This window comes from Oryzias melastigma, linkage group LG6, assembly GCF_002922805.2.
Source record: "Oryzias melastigma strain HK-1 linkage group LG6, ASM292280v2, whole genome shotgun sequence".
Taxonomy (NCBI): Eukaryota; Metazoa; Chordata; class Actinopteri; order Beloniformes; family Adrianichthyidae; genus Oryzias; species Oryzias melastigma.
In genome coordinates, this window is record NC_050517.1 from 19,227,474 (window position 1) to 19,252,223 (window position 24,750).

At 36.8% G+C, this 24,750-nt stretch overlaps 1 protein-coding gene across 3 annotated transcripts in view; it reads left to right on the forward strand.

The window, feature by feature from the left end:
* The first annotated feature begins 6 nt into the window (after positions 1 to 6).
* The window catches only part of LOC112152658 (FERM domain-containing protein 5), a 53,983-nt gene continuing 29,239 nt past the window's right edge, over positions 7 to 24,750 (forward strand). For 2 of the 3 annotated variants that reach the window (XM_036212381.1, XM_036212383.1), the window contains exon 1: positions 7 to 274. In XM_036212381.1, coding sequence (XP_036068274.1) covers positions 173 to 274 — 102 coding nt within the window. In that variant the 5' untranslated portion in view covers positions 7 to 172. Of the gene's footprint in view, positions 275 to 16,914; positions 16,985 to 24,750 lie in introns of all 3 variants that reach the window. The other variant, XM_036212382.1, reaches the window with a different exon arrangement.

Below are 24,750 nucleotides of genomic sequence, written 5' to 3' on the forward strand. Positions count from 1 at the left end.
ACGACGCAAAAACTTGACAGGACAACAATGGTGCACGCCTGGGGGGCCGAATCCGTGCTTGCCGCTCGTTTACTGGAGCGAAGAAGGCGGTCGATGTGACATTCACTCGCACGCTGCTGATGAGTTTATTGTTCTGGTCCTGTAGGCGCAGAGAGGCGCTTCTCTTGAGAAGATGTTGAGTCGATTTATGAGTGGAAGCATCCGAAACCTGGAGAGGGAATACAACTGTACGGTCAGACTGCTGGACGATACGGAATATACGTGCACCATTCAGGTTAGTCACCTGTCGACCACTGTTCCTTCACTCCGCGAAGAGGCGAACACTGCTGCAATTGTGGTTAACTGCTATCTTTCAAACAGAAAAGCAGGGGGTTGAATGGATCCAGTTGTAGTGACCCAGACATGATAGATTGTTTTGACGCGAATCTGTCTTATAAACAAATGACATTTTTGCTTCACAGTTTGGTTGAGTTTTACCATAAGTTTTATTTGCACATCTTTCAATACCCACACTGGTACAATAAGGGGTTTTAACATGTTCGTGTGGTATTTCATGAAGGACATTTAAAGAAAAATTAGCTTAAATGAGCTGTTTTTCAAATTGTTGTGAATCAGGAGCAGCTGAAAAAATGTGATGTAGGACCTACTACGGCAAGCCAGAGCTCCCTATTCCGCTCCATTCTGATACATCCGGTTGTAAAGGAATAGATCCATGTTGTGCTGCACTGTTATTGTTAGGTAGGTAGGGGTAGCTTTAAGCTAGCAGGATAGAGTGTAAACAAAGGGATGATGGGAAATGGGGGCAGGCTTACTCTGTCCCTTCCACAACTCGGAGGTGTATTTGTAATGAACCATTGCTGCTCTGCAGAAACTATGTCCTAGAAAACAACACAGATTTTTGGATTTTGACAAAAAATTGCATAATCATAATTAAAAGAACAGATTTACAATACAGATATTACTGAATCCCATACCACTTAATATTGCAATCTGTAGCTTAAAATATTTTTCGAAAATATTAGTTAGATATAAGCTTGTTCTTGCTTTACTAATTTGAATTGCCACCAATTGCTGTAATTTAGTGCCCATGTCATTCAATTTTCTAAGACATCTGTTATGCAAATTGGTTATCCTAAAAAACATACGCTTCCTGAGTAACATAATCTACAGTGATAAGATGTAAACCAGATTGTGCTCTGCAATGTTGATTTAAATGCAAATACATTTTGACCAAGAGGTTTGTGCGTGGATAGGAACAATTTTTTCCCCTTTAAAAGAAGGAATGAAATGCAAAACATCGGCTTCTGAAGTGCATTCCTTTGAAAATCAACCCACTGTATTAAACTGTCTTCAAGATTTTGACAGTATCAACTGTGCTTTGATGATTCTTGGTTTTTATCTTCACAGTGATGTTTAGAAGAAAAAGAAAAGGAGGTGAGAGGGCCTGTCACTTGAATCAGAAGGAAAATAAGTGTTATCCCTTTGCAAGAAAGGCAGGGAATCCTCTGGGAAATTTCTGCAGCAACATGTAGACAAAATAAACACATACCCTTACAATTAACTACTGATCCTATAATTTGTAACATTACAGCAATAAGTGGCAATGAATGCAATGATTCCTGTTGTTGCCCCAAAGCTTTATTTCTTTTTTTAAATGAATAATGGCGACATAAGGCATAAAGATTGTGCTGGAGGGCTGTGACTTTGTGTCCAGGTTGTAAACAGATCTGTGTTTCTGCTTAAGGCTGAGAAAGTGATGGATCAGGGCCAGATGGACTGTGAAGTCAGCAGGTGTGCTGTGTGCAGCAGAGTCAGGTGGCTGATGTCACCAAGGTGGAAGGAGGGGAGGGTGGTCCAGTTCTACTGTGACTGTCTGGCGGACTGATTATGTTTCTGTCAAAACCTGTTCCAGAACGAGAGTGAGATAATCCCCCTGAGTAGCTACATTGGGAATTCATGCTTCAAATACTGTCTAGATGCTGCATGATTTGGTAGGTTTGCTCACTTAAAAAGAAATGGTCTGACTGTCATCCGTTTCACTTCATTGAGGGACATAAATATTTTAAACCTTTTGCCAGAAAGATTTGGTACTTTTTGGCAAAACCCTTATTAGCAAGCATAGAGATCAGACATATCTTGTTGTCTGCACATATCAGAAGACATTTTGGTCAACTCTTCTTTGCAATCACTTCTAAATCATTAAGATTTGATGGCTGTTTCTTGGCAACTCTGCATTTTAACTTTCTCATTTGGTTTTCTAAAGGATTGAGGTCAGGAGACTAACTGGGCCATTCCATGAGCTTGGTATGCTTCTTCTTCAGTCATTCCTTGGTTGCCTTGGCTGTATGTTTTGGGTCATTATTTTGTTGAAAGACCCATTCATGACACATTTTAAGCCTCCTGCCAAAGAGGAGAAATTTTTCATTCAGGTACACGGCTCCGTAGATCCTCCTATTGACACGGTGAAGTAGCCCTTAGCAAAAAAGAAAAAAAAAAACACTCTCAAAGCATAATATTTCCACCTCTTTGCTTGACAGTGAGAATGGTCTTCTTGGGGTCATAGGCAGCATTTCTTTTTTCTATTAGGAGAGTCTAACTGGTCTGTGTGAACTAGAACTCTTAATCGTTTATATGGGATCAAATACGCATTTCCTCAATTGTATCTGAAAATCAGGGATTTAATATGCAAAGAAAGTGCTAGATTTTGGACCTGCTTCTTTTAAAAATATCTTCTCCTGGTTTGTGATAGCCGAGTTGTTTCTGATCTTTTTCCTCCAAACTACCCAACGCTTCTAATGAGTCTGCAGTCAAATTTACTTCTGCCTCAGATCAATTTATTTCCACTAACGGACTTCAACATTGAACCAGGAACTAATATATTCATGTAAACAAAGTCCTAATGGCATCTACGCAGTAAGACATCGCCTTTAGTTGTATTTAAAGAAAACGCACAAGAAGCTTTTAAACTAGCACAAACTAAATGTATCTTTTTAATGCATTTGCTGTGATGCATGGCTTTCTGTTTTGCTTTAATGAATTATAGAGATTTTTATCCTGCTTTAAGGGTGGAGTAGTGAGGCACTTATTTTTTACTTAGCTCTGTAGAGTTTTTACTTAGCTCTGTAGAGTTCCAGCTGCTGGCTGATGGAAGAGACTGAAATCTTCTGTTGCTCCCAGGAACGCTCGACTCTGTCATGTTAATGCAGCGTTGCAGAAAAGAACCATTGCAGCAACCATCCGTACTGTACACCTATTTATTTTAAGAAAATTCCCAAATTAAAGAATTGGACAATAGCATCAAACTAATGGAGCAAATGTGGATACTTTACATTGAACAATGTAATTTTGATGTCTGTTAGACAGCATTTCAGCTCATATTATTGATAGCACTGTATCTCAGATGCAGAGCAGTGCATCATGGGTATATTTCTGTTTTGTCTTTTTATTACATCTTCTCTCTGAGACAACTACTGTTAGTCATGTTGTCATTTCTTACAAATCTAAATCAAGAAAGTATTATTAACTCAAAGTACGTTTCCAGTTTTACCCTACAGTTAGAACTACTTGTGTACAATTATTTTTTGTGAACTCTGCTGCATGGACAGTAGGAGGTCAAAGGCATGGGACCAGCATCTCAGCTGTTTCTACAGTGATTTCACATTTACAGTACTTTAAAAAATGTAATTTTACTCAGATATGATTAAGAGGTAATTCTGGTTAAAAAAGAAAAAAAATAAGTATTATGAACATCTTAATAAACTGGAATATTGTGAAAAGATTGAGACATAGGCTGTAGAAGTGAAGCCAGAGACAACATCAGAAGTGTCTTACTAAGGGGAAAATAACTCAACTTCTGATCAATGGTCCAAAAAGTCATTTTTTCAGATTAAAGTAAATTTTGCATTTTATTTGGAAATTAAAGTTCTAGATTTTTAAGGGAGAGTGGCAAAATCACATGATCTGAACTTGAGAGAACATCTATGGGCTGTTATCAAGACGAAGACGAGAACCACCAAAGCCTACAATCCAGATGCACATTCAATAATTCATCCAAAATAAGGTCCAACCAAGTGTTGAGTGCAAAGAACATAGTTTTCAGAAACTTGAAAATTGAGATAAAAACATTTTTTTTTTTTATTGGGAAATTAATTTTTCAAGAAGCTACTTTTTTTAATTGACTGTAAATTTGTAGCATTTACCTTGATTCTTTAACCTCATGTCAAGGTCTATGAGCATTTAATTTAAATACCAAAAGCATAGCCACAAAGGTGTTGACACACTCCTGCAGGATGAGATCAAACACAAACAAAAGAAAAAAAAGCCCCGCCGATGTTTAATGGGCTAAATGGTGTATTCACTGCATCATTGAATGATGTTTCTGTGGCCAAGGGAAAAAAATAACTGTTTACATTGAGAAAGAATGTTCTTAGCAGGGGGAAAAAATGCTACAATTTGAGCAAAAAACCACTATTTTTGAAAAGTAAACCTAATCCCCAAGTGTCTACATCTTAAAATTACCTCATAAGTTTATGGCTTATCTCACTTTTTTAAAAAGTCTTTCACTTTTTCTGTCACTTGTGGTCAGTATCCTGGCATCAGGGAGAATCATGATGGCTATCTTCACACTTTTTGTAGTTTTTTGTCATTTTCCAAGTCACACTGACAAGCTTTATCATGGACGAGTTCCTGGTTCACATCTGAGATCAACCAAAAAAGAACTATTGCCCAAGTTTGGCTGTAAAACCATGCTAAAATTGGGAAATAGAAGAGTTTTTGTTTGGGTTTTCATTTCAGGTGAACACTGTTCATTTGTCTCGTGTGACTGATTGAAACAGATGCTGTGTCTGAACATTTTTATTTGAAATAATCTCAGGGGAATGCTGCTGTTACTTAGCAGCATTAGTCTTCAGCAGCATCACGACTGGCTGAACCTGGGCACATAACTCAGGATTATTGTACTGTTTGCAGCAGCGGAGGGCAGGACTCTACAACTTCTGTGAGGGCTTGATATGTGGGAGCAGCCTCTTGCCATTTACACTCCATCAGTCACTACCTTTTGCCTGTGAAACCACAGAAACATTAGATCAGTGTAGCTGCTGATCTCTGAATGTAGTCCCAATTTGTCACCCTTGTGTTTTGTTGCTACCTCTACACAGCTCTGATCTTTAGCTGGGTATTACTTGGAAGTGAAACAGTCTATTTGGATTGCATTACTGGGATTTATGAAAGACATTGGTGTAGGGCAAGATATCAAATCCTTTTTGCTGCACACACCTTGATATGAGTTCACACACACATCCCCCATAGTAAAAGCTCTTTTGTCTCATAAATGTCAATTCTTTAGAGTGTTCTACACTTGTTTTGGTGTTTCTGATCAGAGTCACTTGTGTGTTGAGTGTACTCGGTTGGATGAAAAGTAGGAGGCCAATCAGTGCATTGGGTGAAGCCTGCTGAGCCCTTTGTTGTGTTGTCGAGGATGTATTGTGTGACAAAGAGGGCCTGAGGTTATGCGTCACCTGAAAGCATGAATATCTGTGAGCATCTAAGTTGTGACCATTGTAACAGAAGCGGAGAGTAGAGCTGTTGTGCTAGTTATCTCTCATTACAAGTTTCACCGTAAAGCGACCTAGCCCAAAGCCATGAAAATACAAACAGATTGCACAGCTTGTTGGTTCCATTTACATCCTTCAGTAGCCATGTAAATGGGTTTGCATGGTGCAGTGCAGCTTTGGGCTGTGAAAATGACTTCTACATATATAGTCTAACTCACTTAAACTCTAAATATGGTCATGCACCGCTTTGGTTTCTGTTGATGAAGGGCCTAAGTAACCTGCAGCCATAATGCATAGATATTAAGAAGCCTCATAGGTAATCAGATAAGAAAAGTGTTCAAAGCTGACCTAAAAACTTGTGTTACATCAAAGAGATTGTTAAAATGAACCAATCTGGCTAAAAAGCTGCTATTGAAATGTTTGCAACTATCAGTTCAAGTGCAATTCATTGAGACCATCATCTTTTAGTTTAATGAGCATGTGCCATTTAACAGTGCAAAACTATATTACTACAACATCTACATTTTGATTTAGGTAGTAGCTTTTCATAAAAATTTAAACTTTCAATTTAAGAATTAGGATTTGTTTGATGTATTTTCCTTTGCTGTCATATCCTCGTTTTTTGCACAAATGTATGTATTACTGTGACCCAAAAGTGCAACAAATGACTAAATGCAAAAGCATATTAAAGATCACAATGACAATTAAAAAAATAAAAACACATAAATATTTTAATATCACAATTTAGAAATCAAAACACAATTCCAAAAAACTGAAATGAAATAAAAATGAAACATTTCAGAAAACTGAAATAATTTCCAGAAATCAAAATGAAATGTTAAAAAACAAAAACACAGTAAAATATTCTAGATCGGACCTCTGTGATGTAGAGATAGGGCGGTCGACTTCTAATCGGAATATTTCAGGTTCGATTCCCGCCTTCCTCGCCCATGTGTCCTTGGGCAAAACACTGAACCCCACCTTGGTCCTGGTGGTTATAGGTTGGCACCAGTTTGTCAGTGTGTGAATGGGTGAATGGGCTTCTGACTGTAAAACACTTTGGGCCTTCAAGGAAGGTAGAAAAGCGCTATGCAAGTATACGCCACTTATCATTTACCATGATGACTGTTATCCATTATTTCAATCGGAAGTTTTCTGGCATGAAGTGATATTAGATATGCTCCAAACTTTGAAAACACATTTGAAAAAAATCAAACATCATAACTTAAATGTCATTACCCAATCAGCAATGTCACCTATACTTTTTCCAGTGTCCTATTGTGTTTCATATTTTTTACTTCTAAAACGTTTCATTTTTTGTGGTTTATTATTTTTGCAATTTTGTATTAGTTTCTAGAATTTTAATTTGATTTATAAAAGGTAATGTTTTTTCATTATTTTTTTTATTTTGTATTTGTGGGATTTGCATCTTAGGGCCACTGTAATTTATGACAAAATTCCATATGTAAGTTTCACTTTAATCCGTTTCCTAATGCTGTCAGGCTTCAGTCACACTCTTCTGTTTGTCCTCCCCTTCACTTCCTTGTCATCACCACTGAGCTCTTGTTTGTCTTTGGCCTCAAGGTTTGGGATATCCAACCTTTTGTTTCTCTGTATTTCAAGGTCACTCTACATCTGCCATCTAACGAACAAGCACAGTAGACACAAAGCATACACAAAAAGCTGTTTACAATTACCCAACAGGACACTGAAGAGTGTACTAGTTAGACAATTCTATTTATATGTTAAGTTTCTTAATCTTAGTGAACAGCAAAAAACTGCCAAAAAACATATTTATTTTATGAACAAAGACAGGTCACTGTACTTGACTGAAAGCTGCTTTTGTGATGCAAATCAATACCAATTTATGTATCATCAGCTCATTGGCCAGGTGCTGAGCTGGCCTGTGGCTCGAGTTAATGCACCCTGACAGCCGTGACAGTCTTCTGTTGGCCAATCAGCTAACTAGGTACAGTGAAAAAGAGCCACACAAGTGTTTCCCTACAGCGCAATGTGTTGTAAAGAAGCATTTTTGAAATTATTTATGAAACACATGCTTGCTTCCCTTTTTTTTTCAATGTTCTTTCATCCTGCCCTCATCATCTCCACGGGCAGCTTCTTCTCCATCTTTAGAGTCGGGCTTGTAGTTCAATTTCACGCATTCTCTCCGCAGACTAATGATTGCTGTTCCGCCCTTCCTTTTCTGCATCTTTCTTTCCTTTTTTTCTGGGTTTTCTGTTTTATTTGCCGCCTCCTCAGACCTGCAGTTCCCTGCAGGATTCTGTTTTCTCTTCAGGAGTAATTGCTGTTAAAAAAAAGATTTTCTGAATTCTTCACATGTTAGATTATACTAAAAGGTATAAGTGCAGCTGTTTTTTTTTCACTCATGCTCCAGCTGTGATGGGATGTTATGCCATTGTTATCTTTGGAAATAAATAAATTTGATTGTGTTGACCTATTCTATAATATTGTATTTTGATTCCATCAATATGTATGTAATTTAAAAAAAAATCCAGAGTATAAATAAAACAAAGGAGTGAAGCATGCAAACCGAGTTTAGAAGTGCAGCAGCTCAATAAATAGTTTACTAAGGTTTTAAATTTAAAGTAACATCCCAGAAAAACAAAATCTTTTTTTCGAGTCTTTATAAGTCAACAATGATGTGCTTAACAAAAATCTGCCGAGTCCACAATGATGATTTCAATGCACTAAATTCAGGGACTTCAAAACCAAAAGGTTTAAACTAGGATTCGCCATCCAAATGTTCCAGTTTTTTGTCTGTTAATATTTTATGTAGGAGCTCAATAGTTGAATTTTTGATTAGGTATGGTGTAAAAATTGAATTTTGCATTCTGCCAAGTGGGACAGTTTGAAGAAATATTAACTTTACTTACAGCAGAAATGAAAAACCGAAAAATTACATGAGGACAGGGATGCTGTCATCTTAAATGGATCAGAACTGACACCGATCTATGATTTCAAATCCAAGCTTAAAGATCCACTCTAATGAAAATTGTGTTTTTGGTGTTTTTTAATTGGCTCTTTTTGCATTTTTCTCATGATGGAGGATATACATAATACAAATAACCTTAAAATTGCAGAGTATTTTTTATTCAAATCGTTGTAAATCAGGAACAGACAAAAAAAAAAAAAAAGTTGGAAAAAGGTTGTAACTGTCACATTGAAGCTACCATTGACAGGCCACTATTGGTAGACAAATAGAAAAAACTGTACACCTGGATAGCTTCAATATTGCTCGCCATCTTTTTTGCATCAGTAATGTTAAGTTGTGAGGCGTGTAAGCTAGTAGGAGAGCACATAGACAAATGGATAATGGGAAATATGTGGGGGCCTTACTCTCCACTATTCTCAGAGGCGAATTTCCAAATGATTAAAACATTATTTTAAAAATAATTTTGGCTGAAAATAGCATAATCACAACTAAAAGACTACTGGGAATGCTTTTACAAGAGATCAAAAGATGATCGGAGCGGGAAATTAAATACTCACTACTATCAAACAGCTTAATAGTTGGGATGTTAAAGACCACACCAATGAAAATTGTCCTTTTTTTAAACATGTTCTTGTAGCATTTTTCTCCTAATGGAGGAACTATATAAAACAATTCACAATTAAAACTGCATTTCTGAGAATTTCTTGATTCAAATCGCATTGGATCAGGAGGAGATGAAAACCGGGTGCTTGAAAAATGCTCATACTAATGACGCAGCTGCTGAAATGGGCCTGCAGAAGTCTACCGTTTCCCACTTAGCTAACTTAGCTGTTAGCTTGGGTTTGTGAGATGCTATAAGCTAATGGGAGAGAGTGTAAAGAAAGGGCTGATGGGAATTTAGCTGAGCTAACTTGCGCCAATAATGCCGCCCTCAGCTCAATCATATTTCTAATGTGTTGCAGAAAATATCTCTTAAAAAACTGAACAGGCTTTTTGAGTTTGGCAAAAAACTGCATAATCATAATTAAAAGACCCCTGGGAACGATTTTACAATAAATATATATTTGAAGTGGACTTTAAAGATGAGTTTTGCTACCATCACCTTGTTGCATTTACTTCAAAATGCCTTCTTAAAATTGACTTTTTAGTTAGACGTTATTAAATGTGGGTAAGTGCAGTTCTTTGTTTCTCTTTGAATTGCACCATTTAATATTAATGAAGATAACACAGCCTTCAGTGCAGCAGCAGGTTAAAAGTCAGTTTTTTTACTAGGTTGAACTTAAGCATCACAGTCAAACAGTTTATAGTTGAAGCACAATCTGTGCTCTGTTGAAAGAAAACAGAACCTTCCGCCCTACAGTCATGGCTGGAAGCCTGTGAAAAGAACAATAGGAGTGTCTTTAGTGTATTTTATTCCTCTCTGTCCAATTTTTGTTATACCTGTTTAAAGAGAAAAGTGGCAGAACAATTTGGGCTTTCTTTTAGTTCAGCCTAAAACATCTGAGTGCTGATGGATTTTGTGGGCACATTTGCAGATTACATTAGCATCTATTCATGCACGCAGTCAGTCTCCTTTTCCCTTTGTGTGTGTGTGTGTGTTAGCACAGTAGTCACAAGAGACGTGTGTCTCTGAAGAGAGGATAGATATACACACTCACTCACACACACACACACAAAGACAAAGAGGCTGGCCTCACACAAACATGCAAAGCATTGAAACAAAGGCAGCCGTCCACTGCAGCTTCTGCCTCAACTCTGTAAGTGTCTTTAAATGAAAACTGGAACAATGGCGGAGTTCTGATGAAAGTTTTTACCAAAGCATTAATAACATTTTGGTGTGTTTATTTATTTTAGTTGATAAGAAGCTGTCTAGATGTAAAGCCATTAGCCCCGTGGCTTAGCTACAACAACAGCTAAAAAAAAAAAAGAAAAAAACATTTTCATTGTTTCTGCTTCATTAGTTATGCCAAGACATGTTAGAGAACATGCCAGGAAGGAGATGAGTTATTAGGATCTCATCTCTCCTCCCCTTTTTAAATCCCCGTCTTTCCTTTTTTCCCCCCTCTGGTCTCCAACAAACTCATTAACACACTGTTCAATTCACTTCACAAAATTCCATCCTGAGCCTGATAACATTTGCAGTTGTAATTGGACTCTCTTCCCACATCGAGGACAAGAAACCACTAAAAGAACAGCGGTAAGCCTTAAAAACAGCACTTCTATGTTTAGGAAAATGGGTTTTCAGGCCAAGCAGAGACACAGCTCCAGGATTTAACAGCTGCTCATGTGGTACTCACTGTGAATACATCTCTGGGAGTGTCATCATGTTTATTAGCTTTTTACTATGTAGAAACCACTATGAGAATTTAGATAAACTCTTTTTGCTTTTACATTTGAACACCGCCTGAATGACAGTGTTTCTCATTTTCTGAACATATGAATAATCATGACCGAGAAAAAATAAAAAAGAAAAACATTATTGAAAAATGTTTTATTCCTATGAAATAAAATTATACTCAAGCTTGTTTTTAATTCTGGTCCTTGATGGCCAGGATTATCCTACTCTTTAATTATTACAGACTTTTTGTATTATATATTTATCTGATTAGTTTAGCAAAAAAAAAAAAAATATTGCGCCTTTGTGCTCTGATACCATCAACACAAATTGTAAAACTGTCCAGACATGAACAGCCCAGTTTAACTTGTGCCTCCAGCTCTGCTTTTGTTGTGGCTCAGTGCTCAGACAGAGGTGTGCCATATGGCAGCAATGTTTAAATCTGGAGGGGATTTCTTTTTTGAACAGCAGTGCTGCCCTCTTTGTAAATGATGACTGTGCCTGAAGTGTGGAAGACAGGTGCCGTTGAGGGTAATAAAGCACTATTTGCACTGCTGCACAGCATGTCAGACTGCTAATTCTTTAAAAAAATAACAACTACTGTTTGCCCGAGGTCTGTTTGAGAGCCATATCTGCGCTTAATCCTGATTTGTGTGAAATAAAAACCTTCTTGGGCTACATTACTTTTGAAATAATGTAGTTAAAAACATGCATGTATGTAAATAATTCTAGAATACAGCATTAATGCCCATACATTTCTATTAAATCATTGCATTGATACAGGTTTAAGATGGTTTTCAAGAAGAATATTTACTATATCAAAAAGTACAAGTATTGCAATTCTAATCATGGTGGACTGGGGGAACTGATGATGCTGTGTTTTGAATTTTCGATGAGCATAGCCATTGCTAACTGTAGCTGCTCCTATAGTGCAGGTGCAGTCTGTAAGCTCCAGAGAGAAGATGGTCTCGCCACCTCTGCCCACATGAAACCACAAGCTAATGAATCATGAACACGCTCAACGTGACCAGCATTTGAGAAGATTCAGCGGTCTGGATCTGTGATGCTGACCATGTTGATTATCAAGCCAAATGAGTCATATCACATAAATTTTACATTGATTTTGTTTTTGGAAGAAGAGAAAAACAGTTTTTTTATCTGTCAACGACGCACATCTCACATGCATGATTAAAGCAAATAACTGGAGTATTAAACTGTAATATTATTTAAAGGGTATTTTCTGTTCAGCTTTATGGTTTTGGAAATCAGTTTTAAACAAGGTCTTAGGTTGTTTGGGGTTATTTAATAATAATCAATAGTGAAAAATATGTTACAGAAAAGATTATGTTTACAAAAATATAATTGCAAAGGTCTTGCCAATAATAAAATGATGCTTTATGTGTGTTGATGTGATCATTTATAGACACATTTTTATTTGGTCTTTAAAAAAATGGGATATATCAAAGCATTACACATTAGTTTTGCTCTAATTCACCTTTTTTACATTTCCTGTCTGGGGTCACCAAAGGCAAATAGGCTTTCACTAATTTGCACATTTTGGTTTATACACAGCCACGAGGGGCTTTTTATATATTTAATTTTAAATGCAGGTGTCCAACTCTAAAGACAGTAGTTAACAGTATTTTCGTGTTTTTCGTCTTTGTGACCAATGTTCTAACTCCAACTTTTTTTTAGGGCTTTTAAAATCGAGTTGAAATGCTTCTCTTAGTTTAACTAACCAACAAAATGAACATTCACAAAACCTAATAAAAACATAACTTTTTGTAAAAATATATATACATATTTTGACATTTTTACTAACCTAATCTCTAAAAATAGTTTAAAATCAGTAAACTTAGCACAGTAAGTGTCTTAACCCCCGTCTTTTACCGCTTTGTCCTAATTTGTTTGCAACAGTATATAGTGTAGTACAAGAAGGGTCATGTTTACAATGTGTCGACATTACCATCATATTTGAATTTCAACCATCACTTATAATTAATTTACAAAACACTTTTTTTAATTTAACTAACATCAACAAATCAAACTGAACCCTTTTGTAGTTAAAGTATTGTTGTGTCTCGTAGGAAGTTTAGTTTATTGCACACTTTTACCCATTTCATCTGGTTCATCACGTGTAAATCTTTGATTAAACTGGTCATCTTGATTTTCAAATAGCGTTAGGAAAAAAAAACTTTAGAAAGGAAACAATCCCCTTCAATAATACCAAGTATGTGATGCAGCACCTGTATTTTTTGCATTAATTATACCTTTTTTAGCCACTATAGGTAGGATTGTATGAAAATATAAATAGAAAGAGTCACTTCAGCAATAAAATCAGAATGTCATCAAAATATTGCTAGCAGTTGCTTATTTATATATAAAAAAAACCTGTAAACTTTAAAAATGCAACTAAGCTAATAATACTGAAGCACATTCAGCAGAAATATGCATTTTTGTTTTATTGAAATTTTCAAAGAGGTTTGAGTGCTTTTTATCAAAGTGAAGAAAAATAATAGTTGTTGGGCTTTTTGCCAAGGCTCTTCTCTTCTGCAAAAGCTGCAATAATTACCCCCTGTGGTCAGGCTGTGCTTCGTCTGTGATAGTCAGATTTTCACTACTTCATTCACTGCAAACATCACTGACTTTTGTACCAGCAGGAATGCTGTGTCTTCATCTGAGTCCTCAATACCTGAAGAAATTCTTGACATAGACTCTTGTTGATGAGTTTTGCATGTGGATAGATTTCACACCAGCATTTGTTTACTGCCCAACCCAGCAAATGCAGGTTGTTTTACGGTCATTTAAGCCAATTAGCAGAGCTCTTTTGTGCAATCCACATTTGACTGATACTGATCAAAGTCCTGCTCTCTTTTTTTATCATAGTAAGCCTTAATTTATTGGTTTCTACTGTCTTGTCTGTTTTCTGGAAGACACCTGAGGGAGAAATTGGAAAGAGCTAAATATCTAGAAACTGTAACTGAATTTAGCTTTGATCCAGTTAGTGTTACCTGTTGCAGATAATTTAGAAAGATACTGCTGAGATTGACAAGGTTATTGGTTATTTTGCTTTCTGAAATGTTTTCAAGCATGTCATTCATAGCTTTAAATGAGCTTGCATGCCAAGCATAAGTCTTTACTATCTGGTTGTCTCCAGAAAGTGTCAAATCCTTTTTATTATCCACTCATGCCAATTCTTTATTTATACTGGGCTTTACTAAGTTATGACCTATGATGTCTTGCACTTGAATTTCCAAAGATAGTGACACTACAGAGCAAATGTGATCTTTTAAAAGAAAAAGAAGAGATTCAGACTTGAGGCAGGCGACCATCTGCCTGAGCCAGCTGGAGTGAGAAGTGGAAACTTTGTAACTCTCTGGGTTTTACTTCATGAAGCTACAACATCATGACACGTCATTTTTTGAATCAGATGGAGGGTGGAATGGTTTTTGGCATTCTGGTCAACATTGAATCTCCACCACGAGACTGCTTAGAGGCTACCATGCCCACCTCTTTTATGCCTATAATGCATGTGCATTAACATCTTTATCGGCTCTGCTGAGCTCTGTGTTTAGCCACATGACTCATTTAGCTAAGTAACTTCTGTAAAAGCTTTTTAAATGCAAGTGACTGGGAACTCTTAAAAATGAAGAGACTCCAAATTGTTATAAGCAGTTTTTAGATTTATGCTTTACCTTCACTTTTGGAGGTAGAATATTGTATCCCTACTTTGGCAATGACTAGACAAACGATAGTGGTTGTTTTTCTATGTTTTTTAGCTATTTAAAAATAAGACCCACTTCTGTTAAAATCATTCATTTCAGATAGAATAAGGTATTCCCAAAAAAAAACAACATGGCTCTTTGGCCCGGCTCAAGCAGACACAAGGATTTTGGCACCAAAACAGTGTGCATGCTGCAAAGTGTAACTGTCCCACTGGACGGTCGCTGACTTATGGGACTGTTCCACTTTTTCCTTTTGCACAGTGAGGCTATTTTATTTATTTTTAAATATGTTTCAACAGACACACAAAAATAGATTCCTGTTTCTTTTGTATGTGGAGACCAAAAATGGTCATAGAAATTTGCATTGTTACATGTGAACGCAAGAGTTTTGAACACTGAAGCTCAAAATGAACATTTATTTGTGTTTGCATAATTTTTTCATTTTCATTTTTTTTCAATTCAGTTAAAAAACGGCACAATTATTTTACATTAAACATGTATTTTTGGTATAAAATCATATTTTTAAACATTCAAGTAAACAAAAAAATGCTTTCTTTTGCCTCCAGCTTCCACTGGTCATTCGAGGAACTGCAACAACTGGTACTTCATGGTTTGCCTTAAAATAGGGGAGTAACTATTTATTTTAGCAACAATTTGATTTATATAAAAAAGTTTTGGTCGATACAATTCATAGTCGATATTGGTTTATTTTGAACGATCTAATTCACTGACCTAAAATCGATCAAGGACATTTATAACCAAAAATTCAACCAGTGTGACTTAGAAATACATACCTGGATACTAAGCAGCTTAAGGGTAGCTTTCCAGATTCCATGTATTTCTTGCAAGATAATCAAGTCTAAATTAAATATGCGTACAAACAAACAAGTAAACAAGAATTAATGGCAAATCCATTCACATTTTAGTTTCATGAAGTTCAGCCCAATGTTGTTTTTCCTCATCAATGTCCAACTTAACATTATTAGAATATTCTACAACAATGCATGGTCACATGACTTTACAAAATTTAAAGTATTTCCACACAATCGACTGTAATGATGGTTGATCATTTGTTGTCTACTTTGATGCTATTGTAAAATAAATCTGATGTTATCTAATTTTGAAATGTACTTTTAATTATATAAGTCAGTTCGATTCAATTATCAACTTGCCTCAGACAGATCAATCTGTTTGGATCGTTGGAATAGAAGTCAATTAATCAATTAATCGTTACACCCTTACTAAAATGTGAGGGGAGTGGCCAATGGTGAGACTCTAGGTAAGTAGATTGCTCTTGCAACATGTTAGGAAACTGCTAACAGGGTCATTCAATCACAACATGTTTAACATGTTCAATTGCAAAAAGATTAATGGAGAGTCATGCATTTCCGAAAGGGGCTTAGTACTTTCTACAGTCAGCAATCACTGTAATCCACCGATGCTGGACTAAATTATGAGTCCTAAATACTTACTGGGAGCTCAGTAGAATTGGAAAGCTGACGGATGAAGAAGGCTGAAAGACAGTTTTAAGGTGCTTTACAAACCTTGTCAGTGTTGCAGAGCGTGGGTGTTGAAGGTTGTTTGTCAAGGTTATTGCCTGATGAGTCACTGCTGGGAGTTGGAGGGAGGAAGCGAGAGGGGGCACAGCAGCTTATCAGATGAAAAATATAATATAATTTAAAGCACTCACAAATCCTTCAGTTTGTCAGCGTCATGCAAAGAAAGATTAATGCATTTTTTTGTAGAGAATAAAGTCCCAGCATGGCAGCAAAGCATCATGCCAGAAAATCGAGTATTATTAACTTTGATTTTCATTGTTAAGGCATCAATCGTGTTACATGCAGTTTGTGGAGGGAGAGGCTAACCCCTGTGGTCATTTCACTTATGCAAAGTGGTGATAAGTTGCAGCTATACAGGCCTAATTCAGATTTCTATACTGTTCTGATATGTCCTCCACTTCCATTACCACACACAGCAGCCCACTCTGAATCCTTTTTTTCAGCTGTGACCCTATTTTTATTTCCAGAAGTGGATTATTTATCTCCATCAAGATGTTTTTTTGTAAGCATTAGCATGAGAGGATTACAGGAAAATATAATATTTTTGGAATTCAGTCCATCAAGCCATAAAGTATGATGCTCATAGGCTGCTGTGTTTGAGTGAGACCACTGCTGGTATGAAAAGACATGAGTTTAAAGATTACACTCCACAACACTGGGGAAAAAAAATCACTACAGCCAAATATGTCATGCATTCTTTGACTCTTTCTACTGCTTTTGTTGATATTTTCTTCATGGTGTTTTTTGTGAGTGACAGCCTGGTAAACATTCCATTTCCTTGTCCTTGTAGTTCAGTCTTGCTGCAGCACATCATCACCATGGCAACAGCTCATCTCATCATTGCTTCCCAGGTGTACTGTGTAAGGTTTGACCAAATTCTGTACACCCAAATAATGTTTCATCACATGTCCTCTCATTCTTCACAATTTGGTTTTGTTTTGACAAATCTAAACACTCCAGTTTTTTATTCTCATGTCTTGATTTTAAACCTATTCCTGTTACTTAAAACACAAAATAGTAAAGACTAAAAAGACAAAAGCAAGTTACAGTTTATTACTGCGTACAATAAAGTATAAAGATGAAAACCTGCCTGTTCTGGTACGATAATTAAAGCCTGAAGGTTGCTTTATAAGCACGTTTCACTAATCCCACCACGATTCTTTGATAGTCTCACAGTTTGAGAGGAAAGACTGAATCCCGGTGGAGTAAATGGATGACGTGATCGAGGGAAGGCTGCGTGGGGGCCCGGTCATTAAAGAGAATGATTTTACGGTGTTAATGAGATCAGCCTTCTGGGCTCAAGGCTGCTGGTTTGTGGAGGATCCAGTTCTCTTAGGGCTCCAAAGCCTGAAGGTCTTTTAACTCTCCTTCAAGGGAATTGGATTCAAGGTTAAGGGATGTCTCAGAGGAGTTTATCAACTTCCTGATGACTTTGCTTTTATTCAGATTCACCAAAATCCCTGTCATCGCCGGAAACTTATCCTACAAGGTTTTTCCTTTTTATTATACCACACTGGGAGAAGGAAAGGTGGATATAAAAAAGAAAAAAAAGGAAGGGCAGATTGGTTTTTAGAAGGCCAGTTATGTAAAACATGAAAGCCCACCTCCTTTCAATTCTAATGTTTCGTATATCTGAAATAATAGGGCTGGGTTGATAAAATGTATGAATTGATCTCACTCAATCTAAAGTTAATACATCAGTAATAAAGTAGAGATGGAGATATTAAAGTAGAGATAGATATAACGGATAATGCTTAAGTCCACTAGCTTGATGCTAACGTATTATAGGATTTCTCATAGGACTGCCAATGCTAACACTCGGTCGACCTAAACATACATTGCTGACTAAAATAACATCTTTATGTACCGTATTTTCCACAATATTGGGAACACTGGATTATAACGTGCTCCATCAATAAATGGTCTATTTTTGAACTTGTGTCATATATAAGGCGCATTAAGCGAGAAAAGAGAATCACATTCTTTTAATAATTTTAATAATTGACAATTGCATTTATAGTATCTCTACAACTCATTTCTGACATGCTACCCATTAGCCATGTTAGCATATTCAAAATACCTGCAATTCACAACCTTGTTTGCAATTTGTCAAAAAACAGACTGTTGCCACTAAAACAAACGTTACTGTGACTACGCTAACTCCCAGCCTTGACAGTATAGTGCGACACTGCTACTTGTTAGCTGTGTTAGCGTATGTACAATAATGCCCAACCGTGTTAGCAAAACGTACAAAAACTGGTACAGCTAAAACAAATGTTACTGTGAGTACGCTAACTCGCAACCTTATTAGTAACATGTTAAAAAAAGGTTTGATACCACTACACGTTAGCTGCATTAGCCTATTTACAATGACCCCCAACCTTTTTTGTTACTCATAAAAACGGACATTTTAATAAAGCGCGGTGAATCTCTCTCTTCAGCATCAGTAAGCAAAACCAGAATGAATCCATATGTGAGGCACTCTGGACTACTGAAAAAAATTAAGGCTTCTAACTACGCCTTATAGTTCAGAAAATATGGTACTCACAGGCATGAATTTTCCAAATTCCTTTAAGGAAACATTTTTTAAGTAACCATTTGTGGTCTAAAGTACCATTTTTCTTCTTCTGGAATAAGATGTTATGCTATAACGCGATCGCCACCTAGTGGCCAAACTGAAAAACCCTCCTGGAGAGGCAGAACAATGGTTGGAGCTTGTTTGAACTGGTATTAATCTCTTTATAATTTCACTAATAAGTTTTATAGTAAGTGAACTGCATCAGATTAATGTGAATATCTTCAAAACATATACATATATATATATATATATATATATATATATATATATATATATATTATTAATGTATTTCTAAGCAAATGTGTCCATATGTCTAAACCGTGTAAACTCAAAATTGAATTGAGAAGATAAAAAAAAAAGAAAATTGGAATCTAATTGATCCAGCATGTGATGTTCGAATCAAATCGATTCTGGAAATTATTTGTAATACCCAGTCCTATAAAATATGTCTGACCCGCTCCGTGGCCTGGTAGTAGAGTGTCCGCCCTGAGAGGGGAAGGTTGTGAGTTAAAATGTGAGTCACTACAAAGTCTCTTAACGATGGGACTCAATGTCTCCCCGTTTGACACTTGAAAGAAACAATTTTCTGTAGAATGGTAGCCTTTTATCATTATGACCATGATGTGTTTAAGTTGTGCACAGTCACCGGTGTCTAGATTTCTTGTGCCAGAATCCACAACTGTTGTGAGGAATCTGTAAATGTTTTATCTTACTGATCCTGCCCAGTATAGAAAGATAAACTTTAAGCTGTTTGGCTTTGCAGTAGTAATTATTTTTTTAGAAGAACACTGGTTTATAAAGGTCCTTATAGTTGATAATTATTCTGGAGCTTTTACCCTTTTGAAAACGTCTAAACATTTACATTTTTTATGAAAGCCGCTGCTTTTTTTGTTGAGCTCCTAGCTCCTCTGCCATAAACGTGTTTCTTCCCAAGCTGCTGGTTAATAAAGCCTCAGTTTAATTCTGTTGACATAGATCATTCATGCCCATTTATCACTTCTATCAGAGGAGGGAGGGGGGTTACTCTTTTTATTGGACACCCTGAATGTCAGAAGAGCCATAAGCTCTGCTGACGCTCCTATCCACACATCACCCCCTTGCAGTTTTACTTTGCTGACTAAGAAAGTACACATCTTTTGAGATTTTCATAATAGCTCATCCATCTAGAGCCAAACAGAAGCATCAGCACAGTGTGAGGGTAAGGATGGCGATCAAACCTCTTGAGTTATAGGCCTGCTGTGCTTTTTGTGCTTTGTTATGAGGTGATTAATGTTTTCCACACACCAAAGTAATCTTCCTTACAAAGCTATCTCTGCCTGTGCCTGGTGTGCTGGACACAGAGTGCTTTAGCTTTTATAGGGGATATATAAGCCAACTGCTTGTGAAGTTATGAGGATTTTTCTGTTGATGTCCTTCACTAATTGGTTTTCCTCCGATTTCCCACGAGGGTTTGAAGACATGTCTATGTACATCTCATATTAACATAGTGGGTGACTGAGTCAGATTGGTCTCATTTGATGTAGAAAACAGGCTTTTCAGTAAGAAAACATCATTTGAAGGCTTTCTTTTAAATCTCAGACTTTCTGAATTAATTTCCATGACACCCACCTGGAAAGCGTCCCACTACGAAATGCTGGGTGATCATTGGCCCCAGAGGAGCATGACTAAATACATGCAGGGGGAAACCGCTCGCAGCAAAGTGTGCAGCCTCCCACGACACTCCATTCTCAGTCAATTCAGACCACATGCCACCCTGCGCAACCAAGCCATGCCATTCTAGCCTCCCCCTGGGCAAACAAAGACCCCTTTCAGACCAGCCCTTACTGTGATCATGCAGAGCAGAAGCAATCTGTTCCTCTTGGTTGCCCAGTGTGAAGTGACCCAGACTTTTTCTTGCTCAAACAGCGAGGCTGGTTGTGCTTTAGGGTTTTTCTGCAAGGACGTTTTGATCTTGAAATGGCATGAAAGCAGATATTCAGTATTTACGCACTTATGTGTGTGCTAATGCGTCAGGCAGAGGTGCAATGTCTGTGGCCTCAGAAAGAAAACATAAATCACTGTTGTTCTTTAAAAGAAAAGGTTACATTTTGGGGTTAGTGACCTTTTCATTTTTTACCCTCAGCTGACAACACCTGGAGAAGGAGAAAAAGGATGAATGGATTTCAGCTACTATGCACTAAATAAATATCACATGAAAGTCAAAAGTCTGATTCATCACTGGAAGAATTCAATAGCAGTAATTTGGTCGTTTTTGACATTTGGTTTTTTGTTTGTAGAATAATAAAGCAGACAAAGGGAAGTTTACAGAGCACTATCATTAAATCGTATTTCTCTTGGCATCATTTTTAGATGGAAGTATAATAAAGCTGTATCCATAACATGCAATCTGTCACCCACGGGCTTTATTTTTAACTTTTGGTGGTATGGGTTCTCTTTGCAAGAAAGTGGGACAGAAGTGTCTTGGAGATACAGAGGCACTTTCACCAATTCACCTCTGATGTTTTTTAGTGCTTTAGGGCCAAAATGCTATTTCCTTCTTAGACTGACAAGGTTGAAAGTGGGGAGGCCGATGCACCGGTTCTCCAGTCAGCCCTTTGATGGGATGTCATATTTCTATTGTGTCAGTCATCAGAATCCACTTGCTCTTTCTTCTTGAAGCATCAATCCACTGACCTCAATCAGTAGCTAAAAAGAATCCTAAAAACCTGTAGGCAGTGTGAGAAATTGATTTTAGGTCTCACATTATTGTCAATATTATCTCAAGTATTGTTTTGTCATTAAGTAAAAAAAAATGTTTGCATTAATTCTCTAATATAACTCTACAAGTCTTTCACCAATCATCAAACTTGCTTTACTAGTTTAAACTTATTAAATTTATTATTGTATATTTCTTTTGTAAACTGTAAGAATATTTCCTATGCAAAGCTGATTTAGCCAAAGCCCCAGTCACAATTGCCCTTACGGGTGGATACGGGCTTTCTGCGGGCAATAACTGGGCAAACCTGAACGGGCCTGGCACCAAATTTTAATAACATGAAATACTCAGTGAGTCTGTGAGGTGAAAATGTTGCACATTATTTCTACGGGCAATGCATGTTGGAGAGTAAGGGTAAAACGGCACGTTGTAGGTAATACGCAGGTGTGTTGTACACATTTTTTACTATTTTCTGAATCCCTTTGAATCCTGAACCCTCCACCAGGGGCCAGTGAGGGCTGTTAAAGTGATAAGTGTGCACTCCTTGTGCAGTCTGACTGTTAGACATGAGGAAGTTAGTTTGTTTGGGTTTCCTGGACGCCTCCCTAAGGAGGTATTCTGGGCATGTCCCATTGGGTGGATGCCCCGGGGAAAACCCGGGAGGACACGCTGGAGAGATTACGTCACCTGGCTGGCCTGGGAACATCCTGGGGTCTCCCCAGAGGAGGTGGAGGAAGTGGTCGGGGAGAGGGAAGTCTGGGTATATTTGCGTAGGCTGCCGCCCCCGTGACCCGGTCCCAGATGAGCGGATAGATGGATGGTTGTGCTTCTTAAAGCCATCTTTTGGGCATTTACACATCACTGGCACACCCTGTGAGGTGTGCACTGTCAGTAGGAAGCCAGAAAGTGCACCTTACTATAGCTAGAATGCTTGATATACCGATCACACGCACAATAATGGTGACGTCCTTTAAGATGTGGCCGCACTTGTCTACGACACTCAATGGACCTGGACATCCCAAAAATCTGTAGCACTCATATGGGTGCGTGTGACTAAGGTAAAAGCAATGGCACAGCGAAGAAAAGTACAATTATTTTTAATAGTTTTTTTTTTTAATTATTGCTTTTAGAAAAAGAACACGGCTGATCAAAAATATCTGAACTACCCGATGTAACATCCTCACAAGTGACGGTTCAAGTTTTAAATTTCCTCACAATTTTTTATTTTAATTTATAAAGAAATTCCAACCTTTTAAACTGCAATTTTTCTAATTTTAACGTTTCTGATTTTAATTAATGGCACAAAGTATTCTCCAATCCTCCACAATTGTTTACCTATTCTTACATTTTACAATGAGAAATTAAGACAACACAACATATCTGCATGCACAAAATTAGAGAACTTGTGTCTAAAAAAAAGAGAGAGAAATAAAGCATTTTTAAGCTGTGTAAGGGTCAAATAAGGAGGAATCCACAATCCTTAAGTGATATCTTTGCATTGTTCAAAACAAGTTATGTGCCTACCTTTATTATTATTCCTTTAATCTCAGCTCAAGCATTTAAACGAAAGGCTTGTACTGCAGCTCATAGATACTACTGTTGCTATGAGACTGTAAATGTGTTCAGAGAACAACACTATTTTTGATCAAATTTGCTCAATTTTTAACACCTAATCCTTTGGTAGATGAGTGCCAACTTTATTATTAACTGGCTGATATGAACACAATATCAGTGTTTTTTCACTCAAAAGTATACGAGAATAATCTTCCGATATGGAGTTCAGGAAGATTAGACATGCAGTGCTTTCATTCAATGCAGGGAATTCACCTTTTTGGGCCATAAAACAGCGAGTTTATCTGCTCAGAGGAAGGAAAGTGGAATGCAGCTGGACTAATCTCACAGCTATCTTTGAAAGTGTCTGCAGGTGAATCTTAAAAGGCTGAATTTCTGCAATAAGAGTTTTTCTTTTTTAAATATCGGGTTTTATTTGGGCATGCAGTACAACTACACTGTGTTATTTCTATGCATTGTAACACAAAGTCGCATAACTTTTTTGCATTCCAATTCTGACACTACCTTCTTGGATTATTTAACCTGAATAGGGAAGTTTGGTTTATATCATAATCAAGATGTGCCCATTTATTTAGAAGACTGTTGCATGTAACCAAGAATATTTATTTTTTAAGACTCCTTGCTAATATGTTGACACTGAACATAAATGGGCATTTCCCATGGCTAATATGCTGAAAAAATTAAATGATAGTTTATTGAATGAAGCTTTTGTCTAAAGTTTTTTTTCAGTTTTATTTCTGTATTGTTTACTTACATTTTCTGATTAAAATCTTCATGAATGGTGTTTTTAAAGAAATTATTTTGCAGAATAACTAAGAAAAATGATTTAACTAAAAAAAAAAAACTGTCAAGACTTAAATATGCAACCCATGCAAAACAAGAAAGTCATCCTTTTTACCTTAAATGTGGTTTATTTTTTAATATTTTCAGATACACACCAATAATGATATTCCTGCTTAAAGACGAGCCAAGGTATTTTCCTTAAAAAAGAAAATTATAACCTTATAAAAGCCATGCAAAATGTAAACACAATTCATAAAAATAAAATGAAACAAACATTCAATAATGTTTCTTAAAAAAAACATGGTATTTTTAAATTTAGTAATAATGAATTTATTTGAGTCTGACATAATTTGTAGAGTCTTTGGTTTCAGGTCAAAATTATCATAAGGGAAAAACAATATTTAAAGGTTTTTTTTATTTGTTTTAGCCGCACAAATCTTAATTATTTTACTTTAAGCATAATGACAATTTGTTTCTCTCTATATTTTTTCACTTATTTTAGGATTCTGCAGTTTATCTTTTTGAAAAGCTAACATTCACCCTTTTTAAGGTCTTAAATGCTGCTCGGGGAATCTCATTGAAACAAAAGTCAGAATAATCATTTGCAGCAGAAAAGGACTCGCCACTAATCGCACACGTCTCCATAACCTCCCACTGTAAGTGGCACCGCAGTAAATCTCTAAAATAAGCTGTCACTTCAAATCCCCAGTCAACGATGCGACTGTACTTTTCACCCTGAGCCGCTTCCCTGTATGGTTGGCATATTGAACAGTGGGTTGTAGATAGCAGCCCTCGTATCCATTCAGCAGATAAATCCTTCTCACAGTCATACCAAATAAACTGGAGTCAGTAAAAGAAACTCTCACTTTAGTATCTGTCAGATGGTCAAATAAGTAGCTGTCTGCCTCCCTTCAGTTTAAGCTTACTAAATCCTCACATCTTGAGCATTCTGAAAATTTCAGGGCTGTTACTCTCTATTTTTTTTTTTTTTTTTTTTT